This window comes from Dromiciops gliroides, chromosome 1 (assembly GCF_019393635.1).
Source record: "Dromiciops gliroides isolate mDroGli1 chromosome 1, mDroGli1.pri, whole genome shotgun sequence".
In the NCBI taxonomy this organism is placed as follows: Eukaryota; Metazoa; Chordata; class Mammalia; order Microbiotheria; family Microbiotheriidae; genus Dromiciops; species Dromiciops gliroides.
The window spans coordinates 308355262-308379041 of record NC_057861.1 but is presented as its reverse complement, the minus strand read 5'-3'; the positions used below and the strand labels follow the sequence as shown (position 1 = coordinate 308379041).

Genomic DNA, 23780 nt, shown 5'->3' with positions numbered 1-23780 from the left:
GTGATCTTCTCTTTCTCAGAGGACTATGAAAGATTTTCTCTGCTTCAGGGTTCCTAAACCAACATGCCACTGAACAGTGTGTACTTTTTCCCAAATAATTATGCATTTGAGTACACTGTTTTACATATCTCTTACACTATTAACTTCTTTTTTTTTTTAGTGAGGCAATGGGGGTTAAGTGACTTGCCCAGGATCACACAGCTAGTAAGTGTGTGTTAAGTGTCTGAGGCCGGATTTGAACTCAGGTACTTCTGACTTCAGGGCCGGTGCTCTATCCACTGTGCCACCTAGCTGCCCCCTTACACTACTAACTTTAAAGCTATCCTGTACTCTTCCCTTCCTGCTAAATAACACTAAGGGCTCTTCACATACCTATGGTAAAGGTCACAAGCTCACAGAAAAGACTGGGCTACAGTGAGGAAAATAATACTTCAACATCTCCATTGCTTTAGCACTAGGTGATTAATGTTCAGTTCATCACCTGACAATAACCACTTCATCTCTATAGTTAGTTTCAATTCCCCTTTCTTGTTACAGGGACATCATGATCCATAAACATCTCTCATCTTTGGGCCTCTCCTATGTCTAAGGCGGGGTAGATGTTAACTATGGAATCCTAAATAAATTACCACCCTTGACCCATAATTTGGTACCTCTCTTATAATGAAACAGCAGTTTGAAAATGTCATTGTCACAAATTAACAAACAACTAAAGATGTGCGTGTTAGTGGGTGTAACAAAGAATCTAAGAGCCAACATCTGAAGAAATTTAGGTTGTCTATTCCACTGATGATTTTAAAAACACAGTTTGGTAAGGTATTAATGAAAATCAATTCTTAAGGAGAAAGCAGATCTATTAGAAATCACTTCTCTACACTGCAAAGAATATGGCTACTAAATATTATGAAGAACCCTCTAAAAATGTTTGTATTAGGTGCTGTGTTAAGCCTTTTGAAAGGCACCTCTGAAAACTAAACTAATTTATGGATATTTCTCATAACCCATTAATTCACCCATGTCCCAGTTAAATGTCTAGGCCATGAAAATCAATTACATTATAAATTAAATTGGAATTTTAATTTTACCTAGATTTTTTCAATTTATTAAAAAAAGATTTTCCCCCTAAAATTGTTCCTATGGCACTAAATAACTCAATAAAATTCTGTAAATCCCTATGGAAAATAATTTTTTGAGCACACTTCCCTTATGTTGAAATGAACACATTAACTGAACTTTGCCATTTGAGATATGTTTCTTCATTTTTGCTTCATGTCATCCACAAATCCAGGAAAACCTTAAGACATATAGCTGTCTTCATCATATTCCATGGATCTAGCACCTTTTCTACCTGTACTTAATGCATATACTCCAGGGGGAAAATTCATATCAATTGTAACATTTCTAAACAGCAGCATGTTCTGTTATTCCTTTCTAAATGTATTGGAGTTGGAAGGAGCACTTGTACCTCCTATGTCTCCCTCTTTTGAGATGTAGTGTCTAGTGGTGGACAGAGCCAACCTTGAGGCATGAAGATCTGAATTCAAGTTCTACCTTTGATACAAACAGGGTACCCTTGGGGAAGTCACTTAACCTCTCACTGCCTGAGGTAGTTCTCCAAGTTATAAGTTGCAGAGAAGGTACCGATTTGCATTGATAGGGGGAACTCCATTCATAAATAAAATCAGACCCAAGCAAAAAAACAAAAACAAAAACAAAAACAAAACTATGTTCATGTCACTAGAGGAAATCACTTTGCAAACCTTACAGAGCTATAAGGGGGTTATTTTTATAAGACATTATCATGGGACCAATTCATATGTATTAATTTCTGTTGATATTGTGAAATCAAATTTCAAGTACAGTACCTGAGAGAGAAGGAGGAGAGCCAACAGGAGTCGAAGGATTTGATGAAAAGCTGTTGTTAGTGTGATCCGGAGAATAGATCTTAAAACAGTAAAAGGAAAAAAAAAACGTCATTCAATACAAAAACTCAAGTTATAAAGCAGATCTGAAAATAAACCCTGGTTAAGAAGCCCTATTATATAGCCAATTTACCCTAATGGGATCATCTCAAATTGCAAAAAGGACTGATACCACAAATTGCTCAATTATTGGAGTCTTCATGATCAGAAATGCTTATATGGATTCCTAAATAGCACCTTTGGAAAATAACAGCTTTGAAAACATCATAAAAGTCCATTCATATTAGTTAAAAGCAATGCTCTATGACAGGGTTAGAATTCTGTATGACCAAGATGGGTTCAGTGAGCATGACTAACCTAGATGCATTCACAGCTATGTAATCTGATAAGGTAGAGAGCATGGTGAGAATGCATAGCACTGAATCATGGGTTTAGCATCAGTCAAGCTGGCTTCTAGCAGCTTGTCCCAGACTACTACACATCTTTAAACAAATCACTTAACTTCTCTGTACCTCAGTTTCCTTGTATAAAAAATATAGGAGCTCTTGCAGTTTTACAATGCTGTGATATCTATGCTTGTCTTTCTTTCCTTCTGCCATGGCTTATTTGTATAGACACTAAATATAAGGAATTTTTTTTTAAAAGGATTGACTGATATTTTTGGAAAGTGTTACAGTAAAATGAACTCAGATACCTCTAGTGATAGTAGACATGCAACTGGGGCACCTACCTTGTTGCCATAATAGAAAACATCTTCAATTTACATTTATAAATACACAAGCTTAGTCTACACAGACAATATCAGGTGTGCCCCTCACAGAACTAAAATGTGCCTTTTTTTTCACTAATGAAAGCACAGGTCCAACCAACTCATTGCCGCCTAGGAGCAGACCAGAGAAATACAAAAGTATGCGTTTACCAGTTAAGAGGATCACAGAATTTCTGTGATCAAAACAACCTAAACAAACCTTATCCAATCCCCCACCCTCTCATTCAATAGATGAGAATTTTCAGGACCACACATTGTACATGACTTGCCCAGTATAATACATTTCATTAGTGACAGAATTGGGACTCAAGTCTGTCTCTCAATCTGATGCTGCTTCCATTATTAAATTAGTAAATTAAGTTCTGTAACTGTCATATTTTTCAATTATTGCATTTTCTAAGTCTTTGAGAACTTGGGGTACAATCAGTGAATGATATTGTCAACTAAGTTGACTGTAGGAAAACTGTAACACTGAAGAATACTACTTATCATCTGGCATGTCTACCAAGATCAAGTAATTTTGGACAAGGAAGAAATGATAATGTCAAATAAACAGGATATGTACACACATATCCTACTACTATATAGTACAACTATTAGAAGAAGAAAGATGGGAGTAAAATCTTTAGTTTCACATACTTCTAAGAACCCCAGTGCCTTTTAAAATTTTAACCAATGAACATTCTATTTTACAACAAAGTTTAACACTCTCTAGGATCAAATCTATCCCTGTTTGCTGTTCATTTTCTGAAATTTCAAATGTCCACTTTTGATTAAAGTTCACCCTTCTACAACGGTAAATGTGGAGTCCAAAGTAAATATTTTCTTACCGAAGCAAGTGCTTTCCCCAGAGCATCACCAGTCTGTGAACTGCCTGCTGCACCACTTCCTCTATTTGCTGCAAAAACAAAAGGCTGAATGTGAAAACCAGGCAGTACAACGTTTCAGAATTTTCTATTCCTAGTCCACTTACTCATAATTTAATTGCATTTTAATGCTAATTATATCACATTAATCTTTAATTAGCATTAATTTGTTTGCTAAGGTAGATGTCAAATATATTCATGTTACTTTTTTAAAAAACAGATCAAATATACACCTGACACCTTGGTGTGTTCTTTTAAATGGCCTAATGGATATCTGCCCTATGCTTTGATTAAGAACAGTGATGGGTGAAGGGCAATAACCATATAGGTAAAGAGTTTTTAGTTAAAGAAGTCACTTCAATTTAAAGTCTCTGGAGTCTCCAGAAGAGCCATTATTCTGATCAGTAGGAAATTAGGTTATTTTCGCCACCAATCAACACTTGACACATAGCAAACACTATGTCTCCCTCATTGTTCACAGGACTAGATATATCAATGAATTTGTATAGACATGGCCTGTAGAAAAAGAAAACATTTAAAAATACTTCCATACACTTATTCCCTTGTTAGCACAGAAATAAACTGCTATGTCACCAAAATCAATCAAGTCAAAATTTGGAGGATAAAATTATGCTAGCAACACTTAAGGCTTGTCTTTATTATCCTGAATACACTAATTTACTGTTATATAATGAATTATAAGTAAACAATGTACACACGAAACCTATCTTCAGTTCTCTGAAGCATCTCGCAAATAGCTTCTAGCACTAAGTAACTTTTCAAAGAATAGGTAACATCTCTCTGAGGTCTCTATTATTTCCCAGTAGCTATAATACAAATCAATTGTATAACATGATCTATAACAAAAAGAGACAGCGTGTCCAACTCCATAGTTCTGCTCCTGGAGTAAAGGAGACCTATTCAAATTCTACCTCTAATACTAGCTGGTTGACTCCAGGAAAATCACTTACATGCCTTAAGCAACTCCTTTGGACTTATCTATTAAGTCTCAGATGGATTGCAAAATGCATTAGTGGATGGAATTTCCACAACAAAAGTTCCCTACATCTTCCAAATCATTGATCCTCCAAGTTATTTTCTTTCCTATTTACAATACATATTATACCATTTATTATGGGCTAACTTCTCAAAATACCTTACATATTCTTGAGAGGCTTAGGAAACAGATGTTAAAATTGTTTTGTAGTAGAGAAAAAGACAACTTGAATTCTGTTGATTTAATTCAATAAGACTTTGTATATTTACATAATCTTTAAAAAACAACTACAGGCTTTCCAAGTATTCTTGCTTCATCTGTAGCCCTCTCCTTAAACTCAAGAGGTTACAATTTAGTTTCTTCATTGTAAATTAAAGGTATTGGAATAGACAGTATTTAGGATTCTTTTCAACTCTAAAAGTTCTATGATTCTATAGAAACCCAGCTTCTTACATTGCTAATCCATCCTGTGAAGATATAGCTGTCTTATCACAAGCACACGAAATTTTTCCTTTCCATTTTCGCCACTATGATAATATACAGGTGAAGAGAATACCAAAAATTTTGATAAAACTTTCTGTAGATATAATTGAGTTAAACGTCCACGTTTAGATATAGTGGTTAATAAACACAGTGAGACAAAACCTAAAGGCAGAAGAGCTAAAAACAGGAATCAAACATTTGTTTAGACCAAAACAAAACTCACACCTTGAATCATGTACATTTTACAAATGGATGTATATATTGTTTAAAAAATCATTATCTCAGTGCCACGTTTAGAACTAAAGTTGCTTACAAAAATCTCAAAATTCATCGTGGGAAATCACATAATGGGATAATAAAAAAATACTGAGAAATAATGTTAAACACTTGTTGAAAAAGATTTTTTTTAAAAAAAGGGATATACATATCCCTAAGCATTAACTATTTAAAGCCAGTATCCTTGTTGGAATCTGTGAACTTTGTTTTTTAAAAAAATTACTTTTGATAACTATATTTTAATAATTGAGTTTCTATTTAATTTTTATGTTTATTTGTACATTAAAAAAACATTCTAAGATGGGGTCCATAGACTTCATTAGATTGTCATAGGAGTCCATGACACAAAAAAGGATAAGAACCCCTGTCTACCTGAAAAAGAAAATAATGAAGTTTCTGAAATACAAATTACCGTATTTCTTTTTTCCTGCTTTCCTGCAGTACCACTTTGGGGGATTTTTCTCTTAAGTATCTCTTCACTACTGAATACTAGAAAAATTAAGCTTATTCACCAATAGTAGGTTATTTGTAAACTAATTTATTTTTAAATAAATATTTTAAATATTAAAACTTTTTTATTAGACTGATGCTTTAAAACATATCATATTCATTTCTGAATATATCCCCTTACCCCCTATCTAATGTAAAGAAAATGTTTAAAAAGAAAATCAAAATAGCTCCAATGAAAGGAGGGGAGCTACATTTTCTTCACTTTTTTCTAAGTAAAATTTGGTACATATACACAGAACATAGTTTTGTTTAATTTTTCTTTTCCTTCATATTACAGTCACTGTATTTCATTTTCCTGGTCCTGCTTACTTCAATCTTGATCAGTTCATATAACTCTTCTTGTATTTTTCTGATTTTTTTCATATCGATTATTTTCTCATGGTAGAAATATTCCTTTATATCCATATATCATAATTTCTTTGGTCATTCCTTTACTGAATTATTTAATTTAAAATTGGTACCTATTAAACAGAAGTTCTAGGATTTACTCTGTTAGATCACATTGTAAAATTCCACACTATTACAGGACAGGAAGAGTCCAAACAAGACACTAGACATGGGGTCAATTATGGATAAAATACAATACTGAAACAAATAGTTTCCAAAGTCTGTCTGTCTGTCTGTCTCTCTCTCTCTTTTTGGTGAGGCAATTGGGGTTAAGTGACTTGCCCAGGGTCACACAGCTAGTAAGTGTCAAGTGTCTGAGGTCAGATTTGAAATCAGGTCCTCCTGAATCCTGGGCAGGTGCTTTCTCTACTGCGCCACCTAGCTGCTCCCACAGTATCTCTTAAAAACAACTTCAAAGTAAATAAAAATTGAAAAGCAGCTAAGGGTCCAGAAAAATCTTGTTGGCAGAGTACCTTTTTTTAAAATAAAAAGTTACAAATAACATTAAACTATTAATTTGAAAAAGAGATTGTGACCTGATATTATTTTTATTAAGGAAGAATGTGGGTAATTACAATCTTTTCTCCAATTTTAATACAGTTTTCTCATTTTATGTATGAAGATATTGAAATCAGGGATGGGGAGGTAGTAGAACAAAAAATAAAACATACTACTACTTCAAATTATCATAAGTACTTAAGAAAAGAACAAATAAGTGGTTTAAAGAAAAAGAAATGGTATTCTCAAAAGGCCTGGGTTCAAGCAACTGATCCTGACTGATCCTTTCTCTGGGTATGATCCTATATATATTGTTCAACTTCTCTTAGCTACAGTTCCTTTTATCCATGAAATGTGAAGAATTATACCTCACTATCTATAACCTACCAACATTTTTGTAAGGATAGTAGCTTGTAAACCTTAAAGAACTATATAAATTATTAGTAATATTTATAATATTGATTGAAGAAAGGTTTAAAACAGACCAGATAGTAGAGCTGAAAGGAAATTTAAATTCTTTAACTAGCCCCCTCATTTTACAGATGAGGTACGGAAATTTTTTTTGGGGGGTACACATACATGTAAATGTATGTATATATCTGTATGCATATACATGCACATATGCAAGTATGCTCATAATACTAAATGCACAGTTCAAAAAAGCGAATGAAATCCATCCCTCCAAAAATTTTATGTCACCAGTATGAGTCGACTTTTAAATTCTCTGACAAAGTAGAATGAATAAATAAAACCAGAATAAGGCTCGTTTATTTTTCCAGTAGAACAATTGCTTCCTTTTCAGATATGGGACATGGTACCTGCTAAGTTTCTGGGCTATGTTTCCTAAAGTTTTCCTCTTCAAAGTTGTCTGTCCATGTCTTTAATTCTATAGGTATTCACTGAACTACCTGATCCTTGCCTATACAGTAGTTGGACACAATTTTGGAGAAGGGAGGGATTTCAGATATCGTGGAATCCCTTAATTTATGTGATTACTGAGACCCAGACAGGTGAGGGAAAATTCTTAAAATTCACATGACTAGAGGCAAGGTTAACACCCAGATCTTCTCTTAGTCCAGTCTTTCCCAATACCTCACACTGTCACTTTGTCCTCATGACAAAACAAAGCTACAGTTGCTTAGCTAATGGGCAACAGTTGGGATGATTTCTTCCCTTATCTTGCACAGAGTCAGGGGAAGGGGGAAGGACAGAGGTAGGACCCATTTCTAAACACAATTCTAGCATGAATATGGAGAATATTTAATTGTTGTGAGCAACTATAATTTTGTAGGAGTGTTCAGCACAGCCAGTTAGAAGATTATCAGTCAGAAGACTTGAACACAGGTGCTGCTGCTGCTAGCTGTAAGATGAGCCAAATGAAGAAGAATTTAAGATCCTTAACTCTGATTTGGACCACCCTCTCTCTGTCTTAATATCAGCTTTGGGAAAAATGAAAGTTACATTCATACACACCCTAACAAAAAGCCAGGATGAACTGTGCCTAGGGACTCAGTGAATTTGGAAAATGTCAGAAGCATCAACTACCCCCACAATTGTACACCCGTAACCCTAATGTGGGAAAACCATACAGATCATATCAAAGGCATAAAGTCTTTTGAAAAAAGTCTGGGTCATGGGGTAAGTAGCTAAAGACAGGTTTCTTTAAAATCTGAGATTCACTGACTAGAAATGCTAGACATTTTCTGGCTGTTTAACTGCTGGGTGTGTAACATGAACTCTGGACCTGAAATTAATGATGACAAGTAGGCAACATCTCTGAGACAGTATTGTATTTGGCACAGTTTTTAAATTGGAATACAAATACATACTATAAAACTTTACTTGTGGGGGAGATCTGGGGGTGGGGGATCATTTAGCAGGAAGCTAGACTTTCTAATTATTCACAAGAAATGAAAGAAAACTCATTTCCAATTGGTGTAATCTCAGTTGGTGGTCCTAACTAAAATGCAATGGATACTACTAGATAAATTAAAACTTCTCTTATGCTATTTGACTGTCCGTCACCCAAATGTACTCAAAAACTCAAGATTCTTCTAAAACAAAAAGTGAACAGTATATGACTACTCTAATAATAACATCACCGAGAAACCAAGTCCTCAAGGGGGAAAGAACATAATGTTTCTACTAGGAAAACCACATAACTGAAATGCATCATGTCATCCAAACATGTCATTAGAGGTAAAAGTAGCAAGCCAGATTAATTCAAGAAACATAGATATATTCCAAAGTAATCTTTATCACATGCTGAATTAAATCTGTTTTGGTAGTCTGTTCCTTCAACACTGCTTTGTTTGAGCCTTTTGGAAACATTTCCTATCATTCATAGGAAAGAGTCTCAACTTTAACCTAATAAAACAATACTTGTTATTATCAGTAATATACTTATTATATAGTTCTTAACTTTTTTCTCCTACAGACAAAAGAATTGAAAGTCCTAAATCATAGCAGGTTTTTAAAAGTTTTTTATTTTATTTTTATTTTTTGGTAAGGCAATTGGGGTTAACTGACTTACTCACTTGTCCAGGGTCACACAGCTAGTGTGTAAAGTGTCTGAGGCTGGATTTTAACTCAAGGTCCTCCTGAATCCAGGGCTGGTGCTCTATCCACTGTGCCACCTAGCTGCCCCCAATAGCAGGCTTTTTTGCCCATGGATTTACACAGACAAGGAAAATCTCTCTGTGATATACTGGTGTGTGTGTGATAAGGTAGTAGAGACTTTTATACTCTCAGTAGCCTCATTCTTCAGGCACTGGGTCACATGTTTATTTTCCTTACAAGAATGGTGAATTAGGGATCCTTTATGGCATGAGAGGCAGGTATGGTGGGAACCCTTAGCAGTCTGTTCTTCTAACCCTAATCCTGTATATATGATATATACTTCCCACAACTCTTTTCACCTAGTTAGCCTTGGGCTCTTCCACACCTATGGGGAATATTCAACAGTACATTTTCATTTCAAATACCTAGTATAGTACTTTGCAGAGTAGGAATTTAACAAATGTCTGCTAATTGTAAAACTGATCCCTTATCTCCCTTTTCAAAAAATGTTCACTTTTAGTGCTGCCAGAACAATGTGCTGGCCCTGACTTAAACCCAGCCTTGGAAGGACATGACAACAGCAGTTACAGGTAAAAGGGAACTGATTGAATCACTTCAACTCTTCAATTACTCCGTGATTTCACTTGATATATGGGCCTTCCCTCTAATGATACAGGTCACAACCCATTCATGCCGTCTCATCCTGATTGACCCCCATTCACTCCTCCATAAATGCTGCAGAGGTTATTCCACCCAAAATGCAAGAAGATCTCTTTTAGGTTATTAAGCTTATCTGCTTTGGTGCTTGGAGGTAGTACCGAATTCACTTTGGGTCTTTGCAGATTAGGTTAGCAGAAAGCAATTGTTATATCATGCTGGAGAAGCTCAATGTAAGAAGACCCTGATGAGAAAAGAATGCCCAATGGTTTAAGAGAAGAATGAAGAGAGGCTAAATAAAGAGAGGCTCTTCACAGGTTACTTAGTGATGAATACAACTAATGATTCTCTTCTTCAATTCTAACTCAAAACTGGAATTAACACTGTCTTTAACCCATAGTACTTTATTCCAGTTTAAGTTTAAATGTTAAAAAATGTGGTTTTGATGCTGGCCAAGTGATGTCTCATTAAGGTGGATGCCTCTGACTTCTCCAGATGTAAAAAACATCTTTATACATTTCTCCTGAAGACACATGGATAGTTATATCATAAAAGTCAATTATTCATTAATGTAGTAAGACTAATCCTCTTTTAAATAGTTGTGTCGTTGAGGATTTAGAAATAAGGGAATAAAATAAACTTAATTTCCTTCTGAAGTAATAAATAAGCAAAACCCCACTCACCTAAAACCTTGTTAATCTACTTCACTTCTAAAATCTGGACTGAAGAATAATCTAATTTTTGCTTTTGTAATTACCCTTAATTAAAGAGATTCCAGGGAGGTTAAATTATTAAGGTTTCAGAATACAGTTCCCATGTCACATTTATTTTAAACTTTTTTTGTTGTTGGTGGTGAGGCAATTGGGGTTAAGTGACTTGCCCAGGGTCACGGAACTAGTAAGTGTCAAGTGTCTGAGGCTGGATTTGAACTCGGGTCCTCTTGACTCCAGGGCAGGTGCTTTATCCACTGCCCCACGTCACATTTATTCAAAGCCTTTCAAGTCTGAGTAAACTTAGGACTTTGCTTCCCCCTCTGTAAAAAGAGCAGGTTGGAATATATTATTGCAATGATTTTTTGAAGTTCTAATATTTTATGATTTCATGATTTTAAGTTTTATTTGTGGGTCAAAAATTAATTCCATAAGTAATAAAGAGATAAATACCATAAAAGAACAAAGGTTCTCAATACATGTGAGAGATAGTAGTATAGTTTTCTTTCAAATTGGAAAAGGAGTCTACTGGAAGTATCTCCATTATGAAAAGACTGACTTGTATCTTCCCCAAGAAAACACACAAAAATATGATGCCCATGTGTTAATGCTTGAACCCCATTCTTACTGCATTAGTACTGCTTACAGTCATTTTATACAGAATCATGTGTGCAATCTAAAACATATGTTGGTCTATGTGTTCCCTATTTACCAATTATTTAATTAGTTCTGTTTGTTCTTTGAGATATAGGCAATGTAATATTTCTTTATTTCCTGCATTTAAATATGAGTGAATATATGCCAAATATTTTAGAAACTCTACAGATGTGTTTTATTAATCTATACTGTTTGTTAGGAAAGTATCAGTAACATCAGAAGACAAGGCTTCTCATCTTATTATAAAAACTTGCTGCCATCACTGAAGCCCAGCATACTCTGTGAAAATCAAATCAAATCAAATCAAATTCTGAGAGAATTATTATATAAGGGAACCAAAGTCTCCTTGTTGCACTAGTAAGGTTTAAAAGAATATTCGAAATATTTCCTTAAGAAATAGCCAACAGATCAAAAATATATTTTGTTAAGAGATACAACCATTAGGGATTCTGTTCCCAACTGTACAAGTTTCTATAGCCTGAGCAAATTAGTTATGATGTCTAGGTTTGTCTTCCATGAAGCTGAATTACTACAGCAACTTCCCTCACTAAAGGATGAGACATTAGCATTCACTTATTAATGAGGAATTCTGCAGTCTGTCATAAATACAAAATTATTTTAGATCAGTGCTGTTCTATCAGTATTTTATGTGGGGTCAAAGAATTCTGATTCTCTGTCATTAACTGAGTGCTTCCTCCCCTTGCCCTTTGCACTTGAGCTGGTGGCTTTCTCTCTACAAACGAGAGGGGCATCTTTTGGCACTTGTAGTGTGACTATAGTACCTGTGTCCAATAATGAGATTTTGTTTTTTGGGGCAGGGCAATGAGGGTTAAGTGACTTGCCCAGGGTCACACAGCTAGTAAGTGTCAATTGTCTGAGGCCAGATTTGAACTCGGGTCCTCCTGACTCCAGGGCTGGTGCTTTATCCACTGTACCACCCAATAATGAGATCTTATCACCTATAATACAATTTCTAGCACACAACTAATTCAACAATGTAATAATTTTTCCCTCTCAGATTAATAGTTATGTTGAGTATAGCTCATTCAACTTTATTATCTTAAGGTACCACCTACATTCTACCTATTCCCAAACCACGTACTCTTTTCCCATACTAGAAATAGAGTGGTTTCTGAATTAATCAACTCATATTCCCATTTAATGTGAATCTATGAGTCCTCCCTTGGTCTATTTCTCCCTTATCTATAGCTGTTTCTTCCCTTCTGAACATCCACACTCTAGTCATCAAAAAGAAAAAAATATTAAAACCAAAAGTAGACAGGAAACCTAAGCCAGCACATCTAAGTAAATGAATGACCATGCATTCTCTTATGGATCTAAAACTCATGACTATAGAGATGGGGATTTCCATCAACCAAACCACATGCATAGTGTAATATTGCTTTCATTTTCTGCTCTGCAACTACTTCTTTTTTCTTGCCTCTAAATTTTGCAGACCTGACAACTAGCAAAACTTTACCATGGATTCACCATGACCTCTGTCCTTAGTTTTTCAAGTTTACAAGTTCCAGTCTGAAAATGAGCAATAATGGAATATCTTTACTAAATCTCTGCTTATTAAAGCTCATGAAATTTCAGTAGAGATAATGGTCAGTGGTCCAAAGGAACCTGCAACTTTGGCCATAAACTGGCTTTCCTATAGAATTATTCCCTGATTTTTATTTCAAAAATTCCTTGATAGCTCTGCTTGCTCTATGTGACAGGGTTACTTTATCCATATCTCCTTCCTTTATACCAATAGCAGGTGAAAAGGTAAAAGTTGAAATAGAAACACAAACAGAAAGCTCAGTTACAACTAAGCCAACAGAAACCCCTAGGAAAACAATTTTCATCTCTATGAACACTTACTTATTTGGAATAAGCTAATTGTTTTGATGTTTGCTATTGTATTACTAAAGAGGGACTTCAAAATGAAACTTGTAGAGTGTCTAAAGTACATGGCCACAAACAAACTTACTTTAACTGGAAAAAGAGATTTCATTTCTTAAGTCCTTTCTTTTGGTCCTATCTCATTAACATGGAGACCTCTCTGTGACTCACCCATTATACTGTCTGTTCCATTAGCAGGCGGTGTGCAGGAAGAGGCGCTGTAATGGTTTGTACCACTACGATGGAAAGTGGACATCGGAGGAAGACTAGAATTGATGTCTGCTGAGGAGTGTGAAGGATAACTCTGTAGTAAGAAGCAGAAAATCTGAAGTTATTAAAAAAACAAACCACCATTCAGTTCTTTAGTTCCTTCTTGCTTCAAGAAGAACTACTCATTTTGCACCAAAGTTTTGCCTTTAGCTTATACAAATAAGCACATTTCTTAGTTATTCTAAATTTCTTAGACCTCTTATAAGCTGAATAAAAATTAAAAAATATGTATGATCCTCAGAAAGATGGCAAACATGGATGGTTTAGGTTTTCATCAAATAGGACTGTAATATCAAGTGACCTAAGCATTAAAGAGTGAATATTGCACTAAAAATTATCTCTATCTGTATAGCTGAAAAATGCTTAAATTAATAAGAATTCTGATGGAGGTTTAGCCTTCAATTAAAGATTGCCTTTAATAGAATTTTTATGGCTTCTAAAGTAGTAATTTGAGAAAAATTTCATCACATACCAATTTTTTTCGGGGGGGGGGCAGGCAATGAGGGTTAAGTGACTTGCCCAGGGTCACACAGCTAGTAAATGTCAAGTGTCTGAGGCCAGATTTGAACTCAGGTCCTCCTGAATCCAGGGCTGGTGCCACATACCAAATTTTAGAAAAGCTAATCAATATTTATTTGTTTCACAAGACTTCCCAATACCATCTATTCTTGCTTTCCTTATATCAAATGGGAAAGGATACTTAATAGTCTTACATCTTCTTGCTGACTGATTGAATCATTTTTTTTTTCTAAATCACAAAATAGAAAAGAGAAAAAACCTCTCAAGATTGACTTACTTTGAAAAGATACAGTTGAGAACCATAAACCAAGATCCAAACTTGATTAAGGTTGAACAAAACTGACCTGAGAATGACTAATTTCATTTTTGGTACTCTTTATGATCTCTGTATTTGCTGCTAACTACACAGTGGACTTTGAAATAAGAAAATCATCTTTAAGGAATAATCTGGTTTATGATTCATTTTTTCAAGTGAAGTTGTTGTGACAGTATTCTACATAAGTCTTTTTTCCCAGGGCATGTAGTAACTGAAGAATATTGGTAATTAATTTTACTACCTGTGTGTATCTTCTTGGAATTGAATAGGCCTATAAAAATACGTCTATGAGCTGATGATGTACTTTAGTCACAAAGGTGTCAAACTGTATTTTTTAAAGAAAAACATACAATTTTATAAAATAATTTTCTTAAATGTATATATATATACACATATATGTATATATAAGCAAATACATACAAACACACCTTTCATATGATATGCACGGAACAAAGGAGGCTGGACATTCAAAATATATACTTTCTTTGATTGTACATGTAATATAATGATGAACATAAGATTATTTTATAAATTTATTGGGGATACTTTTTTAGCTGCAAAGTTTTGTTAGGACTATAACATTAAATAGCACGCAAGGTGATTAGCAATGCTTGAAATCCACTTTTGTTCTTTATTAGCCTTTATTGCCTTAATATGTTCATTACTGAAAGACTAATCTGGTTCCTCCCCTCCTTCTTTAAATTTTCTCCAACTCTCCTAACCCTCAGAGCTCCTTTTCTTAACTTCCTATGGTACTTATACTTTGCAAAGCATCACTTAGCACTGCATTATGTATTGTCTTTCATGATTCTTAAATTGTTCCATGCATAATGCCATCTCCCCAAATAATATGTAAGCTCTGTGAAGGTAGGCAACATGTCTTACACTTTTTTGAATCTTCCTCTTCATGTAGGACAGGATTGAGAAAGCAAAACAATTTCTCCTTCCCCTCTGCTTCCCTACAAAACCCCCCAAATAACAGTAATAACCTTCCCACCTCCCCCTGCAAAAAAACCCCAACTCTACTGGTTCATTCATTGATAGGTAGCATTTAATAAACAAATGTATGATATACAGAGTAGCTGAGACTAAAGACTATTCTGGCCAGTGGACTTAGGTTTTAATGTTGATTTTACCAATGTCAAAGTGACCTTTGAGAAAATTATCTTTGCATAAGCAGAATGAACCCAGCCAAACATTTAACCCAAAGACATTTTTGTTGAGGCACCTGAACCACTTACCCTACCCAATTTTACTCACCATCATAAGAACTCTTCTAAAATTATGCTGTTTTTCAAATGAGACACACATAACATGATGTATGTATGGTTCAGAGTATGAAAGGATAATGGGATGGTAAACCTTTGGAAAAGAATCCCATACTTTAAAAAAAAGCCACTTGAAAAATATTTATAGACTGCCTATCAAGTGGTAACTGTAAGGGAGTTAAGGATTTTATAAAGAAGTTTATGATATAGGTGATGAAGCAAATCCATAAAGTCTTATAGTTTGTACAGGCAAGAGGAAAAAGAGGTTTGTGTTAAACTAGAGGTGAATGGATGTTAAAATGCTGATTTAATTTATGAGCTATATCAGACATGGTAAAACCCAAATTAATAAAAACCGAAAGAAATGAAACTTTCAAGTCATGGGAATTTCATCTTCCTTTTAAACTATATTTTCCTTTCAAAAAATAAATCATGAGGAAACAATATGACATTAGGGAATTCATTAAACAACAAAAACATAAAACAAATGTCAAATTATGTCCTGGAGTCCACATGCATTCAACCTAAAATACTATACAAGCCATATGCAGAGTCATCTATCATGAGGACTGATGGTCAGAGTGATACCTTTGTGACACTACAATATCTGCATAAAAGATTCAATCATGTTCATTCTGCTATGTATGCCAAGGTAGGAAATTAGATTCTGACACTAATTTAAGAAGGGGGTGATAGTAAAACCAATAGGTAACTAGATAATCAATTAGATGAATAAAAGTCCCAAACGTTCTAGTTAATTAAGATTTTAGTTAGGTAAAATAAAGAGAAGAGGGCTCAGTCAATTAGGAATCATATATTAAACCTTTAACTTTGTGCCAGGTTTAGATGTTACAGTCATCAAGGATACAGGGAAATACGTGTTATAAGAATGAATCACGTGATACTGAGGTGGGAACAAGCAATGAAAGAAATAGGGAAAAGAACATAATTAATATTGAAATGTTTCTTGCTTTGATGAAATTTTGTTAAATAATTTGTTTTAATTATAATTCAAGGGTTTTGTTTTTTTAAACATATGCAGGGTATGTTAATTCTTTATTAGGAACTATTGTATGTGTTTTTAGTTTTATAAGGATGTAAAACGAATCTCCACAGGATCATTTTTTTCTTCAAAAAAAAAAAGAGACGGAGGCTGCAGAATACTGAACTATGAAGATAGAATGGATATATGGCTCTTAGAAAATCAAACTCACAGGGTCTGTCTTTGATGGAAAAAGGAGAAAGATGGAGAGGAACAACATAAAAAAAAACCCCAATACTGGTAGATTATTCATGTACTTCAAAAACCAGAATAGAATATATAAGTGGCACACATGGGAAGAAAGCATGCAAAGATATTTAAAAAGAATTAGATTTTATATAGTATAAAATGGAGAGACAATGATGAGAGAGTCACTGAGATATTTTATAGATCCATTCAAATAGAGAACTTGCAGACATTCTGAATGTGGTAAAATATAGTAAGAACAAACATGAAGTTTAGAGTGCTGAAAGAACATTTATTCTCTAGAATTTCCAATGTGATAAATAATGCAACATATATAAAACATTTAGATTTGAAGTATTTGTTGACAAAATTTTTCTAAGAGAAACTAACAAAAGACTTGTTTCGCTCTTAAATAACATACTTAAGGCAGGGATTCTTAGTCTTTTTGTGTTTTATGTTCCCCCTTGGCAGTCTGATAAAGCCTAACTATGGCTCCTCTCTAGGAATGTTTTTAAAAATGCATAAATAATATACATAGGGCTACAAAAGAAACCAATTATGTCAAAATTTAAAAAAGAAACAAATGCAGAGACCTCAGGTTAACTTGATTTAAATGAAACAATCATCAAGAATTCTGTAAAGATATTTTAAGAATTAAAATACCTTAAATATACAGATATAGGTAAGAAGTTGGGATGTTTTTTTGAGAGCTGATTGCTCCCATTTTGGGGGTAATGTCTGACTGCAGGGGCTCCTATATGACATGCCTATTGGAAATTTAAAGCTTCTTCTTTTCATTGGTCTGAAGAAGAAAAGATAAAGCTGAAACCAACAGCAAATTGCTGAATCTTGCCATAGCTTATGCTTATTTTTGCCACATGTGGTGGGACTCAATCCATTTCTTCTTTTTTTTTTTTTTCTTGTGGGGCAATGAGGATTAAGTGACTTGGCCAGGGTCACACATCTAGTAAGTATCAAGTGTCTGAGGCTGGATTTGAACTCAGGTACTCCTGAATCCAGAGCCAGTGCTTTATCCACTGCGCCACCTAGCTGCCCCCCTCAATCCATTTCTCAATGACATGGACAGTGAGTAGTTTTGGTGGGACAATTTTTTGGTCATTATCAGATAGATAACAGAAGGACAGATATTACAACAGATGCCTGCTCCCAAACAGAAAGATAACAAATATTGTGTTGAGAGTTTTAGTTACAACAGAATGAGAGAAAGGCACATGGAGCTCACTTTAGGTTAGGATTCTAGGTTCACTGGACTGCAGTGGACCTTGACTGGTCAACTTTTCCATCCCGTTGTCTGAGGACCATGACTAAATTATCATAAACAGATGTGAATCTCTCCTATTTTTAAAACCCTCCAGAATAGTAGGCTCAAAGACCTTTTACAGTAACCGTATTCCAAAGTTTAGCCAACTATTAGTCAAGAAGAAAAAGAAATTAAACATAAGTTCTGAATTACTTTGTAAATTTCTGAATTATAGTAGCAATTAGTTCTGGGATTCTCTTGGTTTATATCTTCTAGAAGTTGTAATTGTAAAGGGAGTAGTAATTCAGTATGAAAAGGAAAAAAAAGAAAGCTAAGGATCTTAAAGTTATTGCTGAAGTGGCAAGAGTTTGCTTGTTTATATTTTTCTAAAGTTTTCATATATGCAGTATATTACAGTAAAATATTTGGTAATTGACAGGCAACAAAGAATAGTGTTAAGAGAGCTGACCACATAGTCAGAATGACCCAGGCTTAAATTTGGCTTCTGGCAGATGCTGGCTTTAATTTAATTCCTGAGTGCTCTGCACAATCAATTGCAAAACAGGTCTCAGTCTACATTATTAAAACAAGTTCCCTCACCAGTAGTTTACCAACAAAATTACAGGACTGTTTTTTTTTTTAAAGGTAGCAATCATACTCTTCAAGAGCTTGACCTTTTGAAACAAAGACCTAACATTTATACAAAATTAACAAGACAACACAGGCAAAATCTTCTCCTTTGGCCCAATTTTCCCGGAGAACTATAGCAAAAGCTTCACTTTGTGCATTATAGGCTTGGCCAAAGGCTACAAGCTAAATAAATGTAGGGAACTACCATCATTTCCAAGTGAAAGGACATTGATTTTCCCCTGCATACTCAAATTACTGTCAATCAGTTTCACAGATTCTTAAAAGTAAATTCAAAGAGAAATTCTGGATGGTTAAATCACAGAAATTACATTGATTACTGTATGTAATAATTTGATGTTATTCAAGTTAGTGGAGAAAACTACATCAGAATGCAGAGAAATAGTTCTGGCTTCTTTACATTTTTATACTATAATTACTGAAATTTGTTAATTTGTGGAACCCAGAAATGACACTCTATATTGCAGGCTGACTTTATATGGCTATATATGTTACTAAATACTAATAGCGGGTATGGGTTTATCTAAGGTTATCCTTCTAAATGGTAAAACTATTTTGCTTCAGCAACATCTTTTATAATGAGAAGAGTGGCTTTACTTTGAACTCATACATTTCATCTGTAATTGAAGGCATTTTCAAACTAACATAGTCTTTTATAAGGAGTAGTGGAAAAAAAAAAAACTTGGTTAGTTGGGAAGCATCAAACTAATTTACTCTAACTTTCTGTGTCCTGGGGTCTGAGAGGAAGAGAAATGAAAAAAGAGGAAGAAGAAAGGATAATAGAATTGAATAAGTTAAGTTAAAAGGGACTAAAATCCAACCAGATAGAGGCAGTGCAAATACTTTTTTTTTTAAAGTGAGGTATTTGGGGTTAAGTGACTTGCCCAGGGTCACACAGCTAGTAAGTGTTAAGTGTCTGAGGCCAGATTTGAACTCAGGTACTCCTGAATCCAGGGCCTGTGCTCTACCCACTGCACCATCTAGCTGCCCCAGTGCAAATACTTTTTAACTGAAATGTCTATAGGGTATAAGGAATAGTAAGTTTCAGTCACAATGCCAATAAAAACTTTTGTTAATCAGCATTTCCAGTGCAAAAGAGAAAGCAGTATTAGAGGAAGAGTAAAGCTGTTGATAGTTAATTAAAAGTTAATTTGGGGGCAGCTAGGTGGCGCAGTGAATAAAGCACTGGCTCTGGATTCAGGAGGACCCGAGTTCAAATCTTACCTCAGACACTTGACACTTACTACCTGTGTGACCCTGGGCAAATCACTTAACCCTCATTGCCCTGTGTTCCCCCCCACCAAAAAAAGTTAATTTGCATGGATCCAGTCCAGACAGTGTCCCTCTAATACTTTTCTAGCTCCCTCCTCTGGGTGAGGTGAGGCATCCTGAGAAGAGCTTGGAAAATAAAACATTTGCTGTAAAGGTACTTAAGTCAGAGGCTCATGATTACACAGATGTAAATTTGATGAGATTAAAATTAATACTAAAAAGGATAAATTTTATTAATAGAAACTTGTTCTTCTCAGTTTCTGAGATACCCTGCTCCTCTAGTAAAGTCTCAGTTATTAAAGTGATAATTTGTATTGAGGGATTTAAGAGTCTCATAAAAATACTAATTTACTGGGCTTTCTCGGCAGCAAAATGCAGATAATATGCCTTTGGCTATATCTGCAGTAGCTTAGAGGAATAGAAAGCAGGAATCAAAGAAAAGAACCAAGTACTAGTTTCTGTGGAAAAATTTGAAAAAAAACCACAACAACCCCAAAACCAAGAAGTGTAAAGAGAAAAGGGGAGCACAGAGGAAAAAGAAAGACAATAGAAAAAAGTATTAAGAATGAAGAGTTGGCAAAGCCTCGGGGGAAATATAAGCATTTAAAAATTCATTCATAGAACTACAGACCTTCCAAACATAGTGAGCACATTGGACAACTGGTGGACAGCCCACATGCTCTACTTGTAAACTTGCAACATCAGGAAAATGTGAGGAAGGCCTGCAGTAGGTTGGGTGACCCTCTTTGTGAATTTAAAGTCTTAATGCTGAGATATTTAAAAATCAACTTCACAAGTATATGACCAAGGAAGTATGTACCGAAAACAGTTGTTCTGAAAAAAAGATATGAGGATTTTAGTGGACAGCAAGTTTCAGTAAGCACATAGTGAGATGCGGAAGCCAAAAAAAGCTAATGTAATCTTGGGCCGAATGGCAGAGCTTCCAAGAATAGGGAGGAGATAGTCCTATTCTCATACCTCATCTGTAGTATGAGCTTCAGTTCTTAGTGATGGGATTTAAGAAGGACATTGATAAATTCTACATTGTGCAGAGATGGGCAGTCAGGATGGCAAAGGGTCTTGGGTCCATGTCATATGAGGATTAATGGAAGAAAAGGAACATGTTTTGCTCAGAGAAGAGAAGACTTGGTGTTGGAGGCAATTAGATTTGTTCTCTGACCCAGAAGGCAGAACCAGGAGTGCCAAGTACAAATGATAAATAGACAAATTTAGGCTTGATGTGAAGAAAAACTGTAACAATTAGAGCTAAGAATGGAATGGTCTGTCTCAAGAGGTGGCAGGTTCCTCTTTCTTGGGGGTCTTCAAGCAGAGACTGGGTGTAACACTTGTTGGACATGTTATAATGGGGATCCTTTCCACATATTGGGTTGCATTACATGGAAGCTGGGGTTCTTTTCAAGTCTTAAATTGTGTAGTTCTGAAATTTATGGGAGGACATGGATGAGAGTAGCATAAGATAGGTAGGCATGGACTCACATTCACTAAGAGCACAGACTCATGGCAGTGTTGGATTTATGACCCTGAGAGTATCAACAAACTTTTGAAATGCTATACTAACAGGAGTATTTATATTGTGACTATGCTTACATGAATACCAAATCTAGCTTCTGTATCTAGTAGCACTTTCTCCTCTAACAGAAAGACTGAATTATCATGAATAGATTCTGGGCATTTGAAAATGGAAAGAAGCCAGATGAGGTAACAGTCTAACGATGACAAAAAGATATAAATATAGGTAGACGACAGGGTGGTGGAGAGGAAAGAATATCTATCACTTTTGATCATGTTTGGTAATAGGACCCCCCCCTCCCTTAATAATGATACTAGTGATTCAGGACACACAGAGAAAACATGGAGCAAAAATAACTGAGATTATAAAAGGAAAAGGAACACACACATTCAGGGAAAAGAGAATAAAGTTATAACTCAAGAACAAAAATGACTAGGAAAATCATAGTTTCTTAGATGAAGGATCTAAAGAAATGGTTTCTTCCAGTGCAGTCTCCAGTCTAAAGAATCTAGGACTAATGCTTGGATATCCTTTCTTAAAGATCTCCAGGGATGAAGATAACCCCCTAGACCTTATGCTTATGTTTGTAAAACGAGAGGGTAAGATAATCAGTCAACTGGCTTTCTTATCTCCATTACAACAAAAAGCAGCCTTACCAAACGTTCATGTGGATGCAAGCTGCAGTAGCTGCTAGACTGTGGAATATGAGAAGAATTGCCCAACATTCCTCCGTAGCCAGGCTGATTCATCCCACTGGAGGAGCTCCAAGGGTCACTGCTGTGATGGCCATCTGCAAAGGACAAAGAAAACTGTGGCTTCTCTGAAGGGCTTGAAACTGGCTTATAGAACAGTGTTTGTATCACAAACTTAAAAATAACTATATCAATGCACTTCATTTATCCTTATGCTGCTTAGTTGATTATACTAGAAGGCACAGCATAAAAATATGGTATTAAATTACCTAGCAGCTAAAAACAGTGAACAATAAATGACAAGTCTTCACTTAAAAACCAAGTTGAAGAGAGAGAAATGGAACACAATTTCATATTGAATTATGTCAAGTTAGCAGGATATCTGATGTTAAATAAAAGTTTCTTGGCAACTCCTTCACCCTTTTTTCTATGATAACTGCTGCTATATTTTGGGATGAATATTTTTAGCTAAAATAAAATGCTTGATACATTACACATTTGGCAATTTTACAGATTTTAAAAGTAAACAAATGGTTATTTGACTTAAGAGATTGGATTTCAGATCTATAATATACAAAGTGTATGGAAAAAATCTTGGAACTACTATGTGGTATAATAGGAAAGGGTAAAAATCTCTAGGGTACATATGCTTCTCAGTGGGTTTTGGGGCTTTTGTATGCAGACCTAAGATATTAGGTTTTCCGCAGAAGCAACTTAAGACATGAATATCTTAAAGAGAAGCCATTCTTTATAATATTTTAAGAGGTATGGGGTTTTAAAAACTATAGGGTGGCAAAAAGGTTCAAAATTACATGTAGTATTTTTGTCAGGTCAAATTGTGATTCTGGTATTAATTCAAAATTCAAAACTTTTTCCTAGGACTTTCTCATTTTAGACCAATTAGGGAAATTATACTATAATTTGGATATAAAAATCTCCCTTGCTACCATGGTCTATGGTTTCTGGTATTGGTTTCTGTGGTCTTTTTTACACTTGGGGGTGGGTGGCAGAGGAAAGAACTGGGATTGGAGAGACAAACTTATGTTACTATTGAATATGCTGCTGGCATTGATTCCTTAACAACTGGACTATTTCCACAGTAAACCTGCAGAGAATTTTTCCAAATAGGCTTTCATCGTTGGCACTGCTTCTAATTCTTCTACAAGGCAAGCTGAATGGGGCACTATACATCCCATCAAGGGCTTTTCACTGAAGCACTAATTCTAGACATTGAAATTTTGAAAACTGGAATGTTTTCAAGTAGTTTGGAAGAATAATCTCTGTGTGTTTTTTTAAATAAGTACTGTGCAGATAAAACTTCATTCATGGCTTTGAAATTTTAAGAAATTTAGCTAGAAGAATAAAAGTGAAGATTAAAATGAAGGGACATGGTAATGCAGCTACAATATGCTTCTACTTAAATTTTAGAATATCTTTACTCTTAGTAGAGACTCAGATCAGCAATATCTAAGGTTCCGCACCCAACAATTCACTATAGGTTTATGGGAACTAAGATCTTTGCACAAAAAGGGAGCCCAACTCCTCTTTATCTGTCATCATGGTATTTAAGGAAAAATATGATTAACACAGCCCA

At 35.0% G+C, this 23780-nt stretch overlaps 1 protein-coding gene across 5 annotated transcripts in view; it reads right to left on the bottom strand.

Annotated features, from left to right (window-relative positions):
- TCF4 (transcription factor 4) overlaps nt 1-23780 on the bottom strand; it is a 123961-nt gene that overhangs the window by 42009 nt on the left and 58172 nt on the right. For all 5 annotated transcript variants that reach the window (XM_043998660.1, XM_043998810.1, XM_043998598.1 and 2 more), the window contains exons 3-6: nt 22151-22284; nt 13353-13485; nt 3522-3589; nt 1866-1944 (exon numbers count right to left, since the gene is read on the bottom strand). In XM_043998660.1, coding sequence (XP_043854595.1) covers nt 1866-1944; nt 3522-3589; nt 13353-13485; nt 22151-22284 — 414 coding nt within the window. The remainder of the gene's footprint in view (nt 1-1865; nt 1945-3521; nt 3590-13352; nt 13486-22150; nt 22285-23780) is intronic.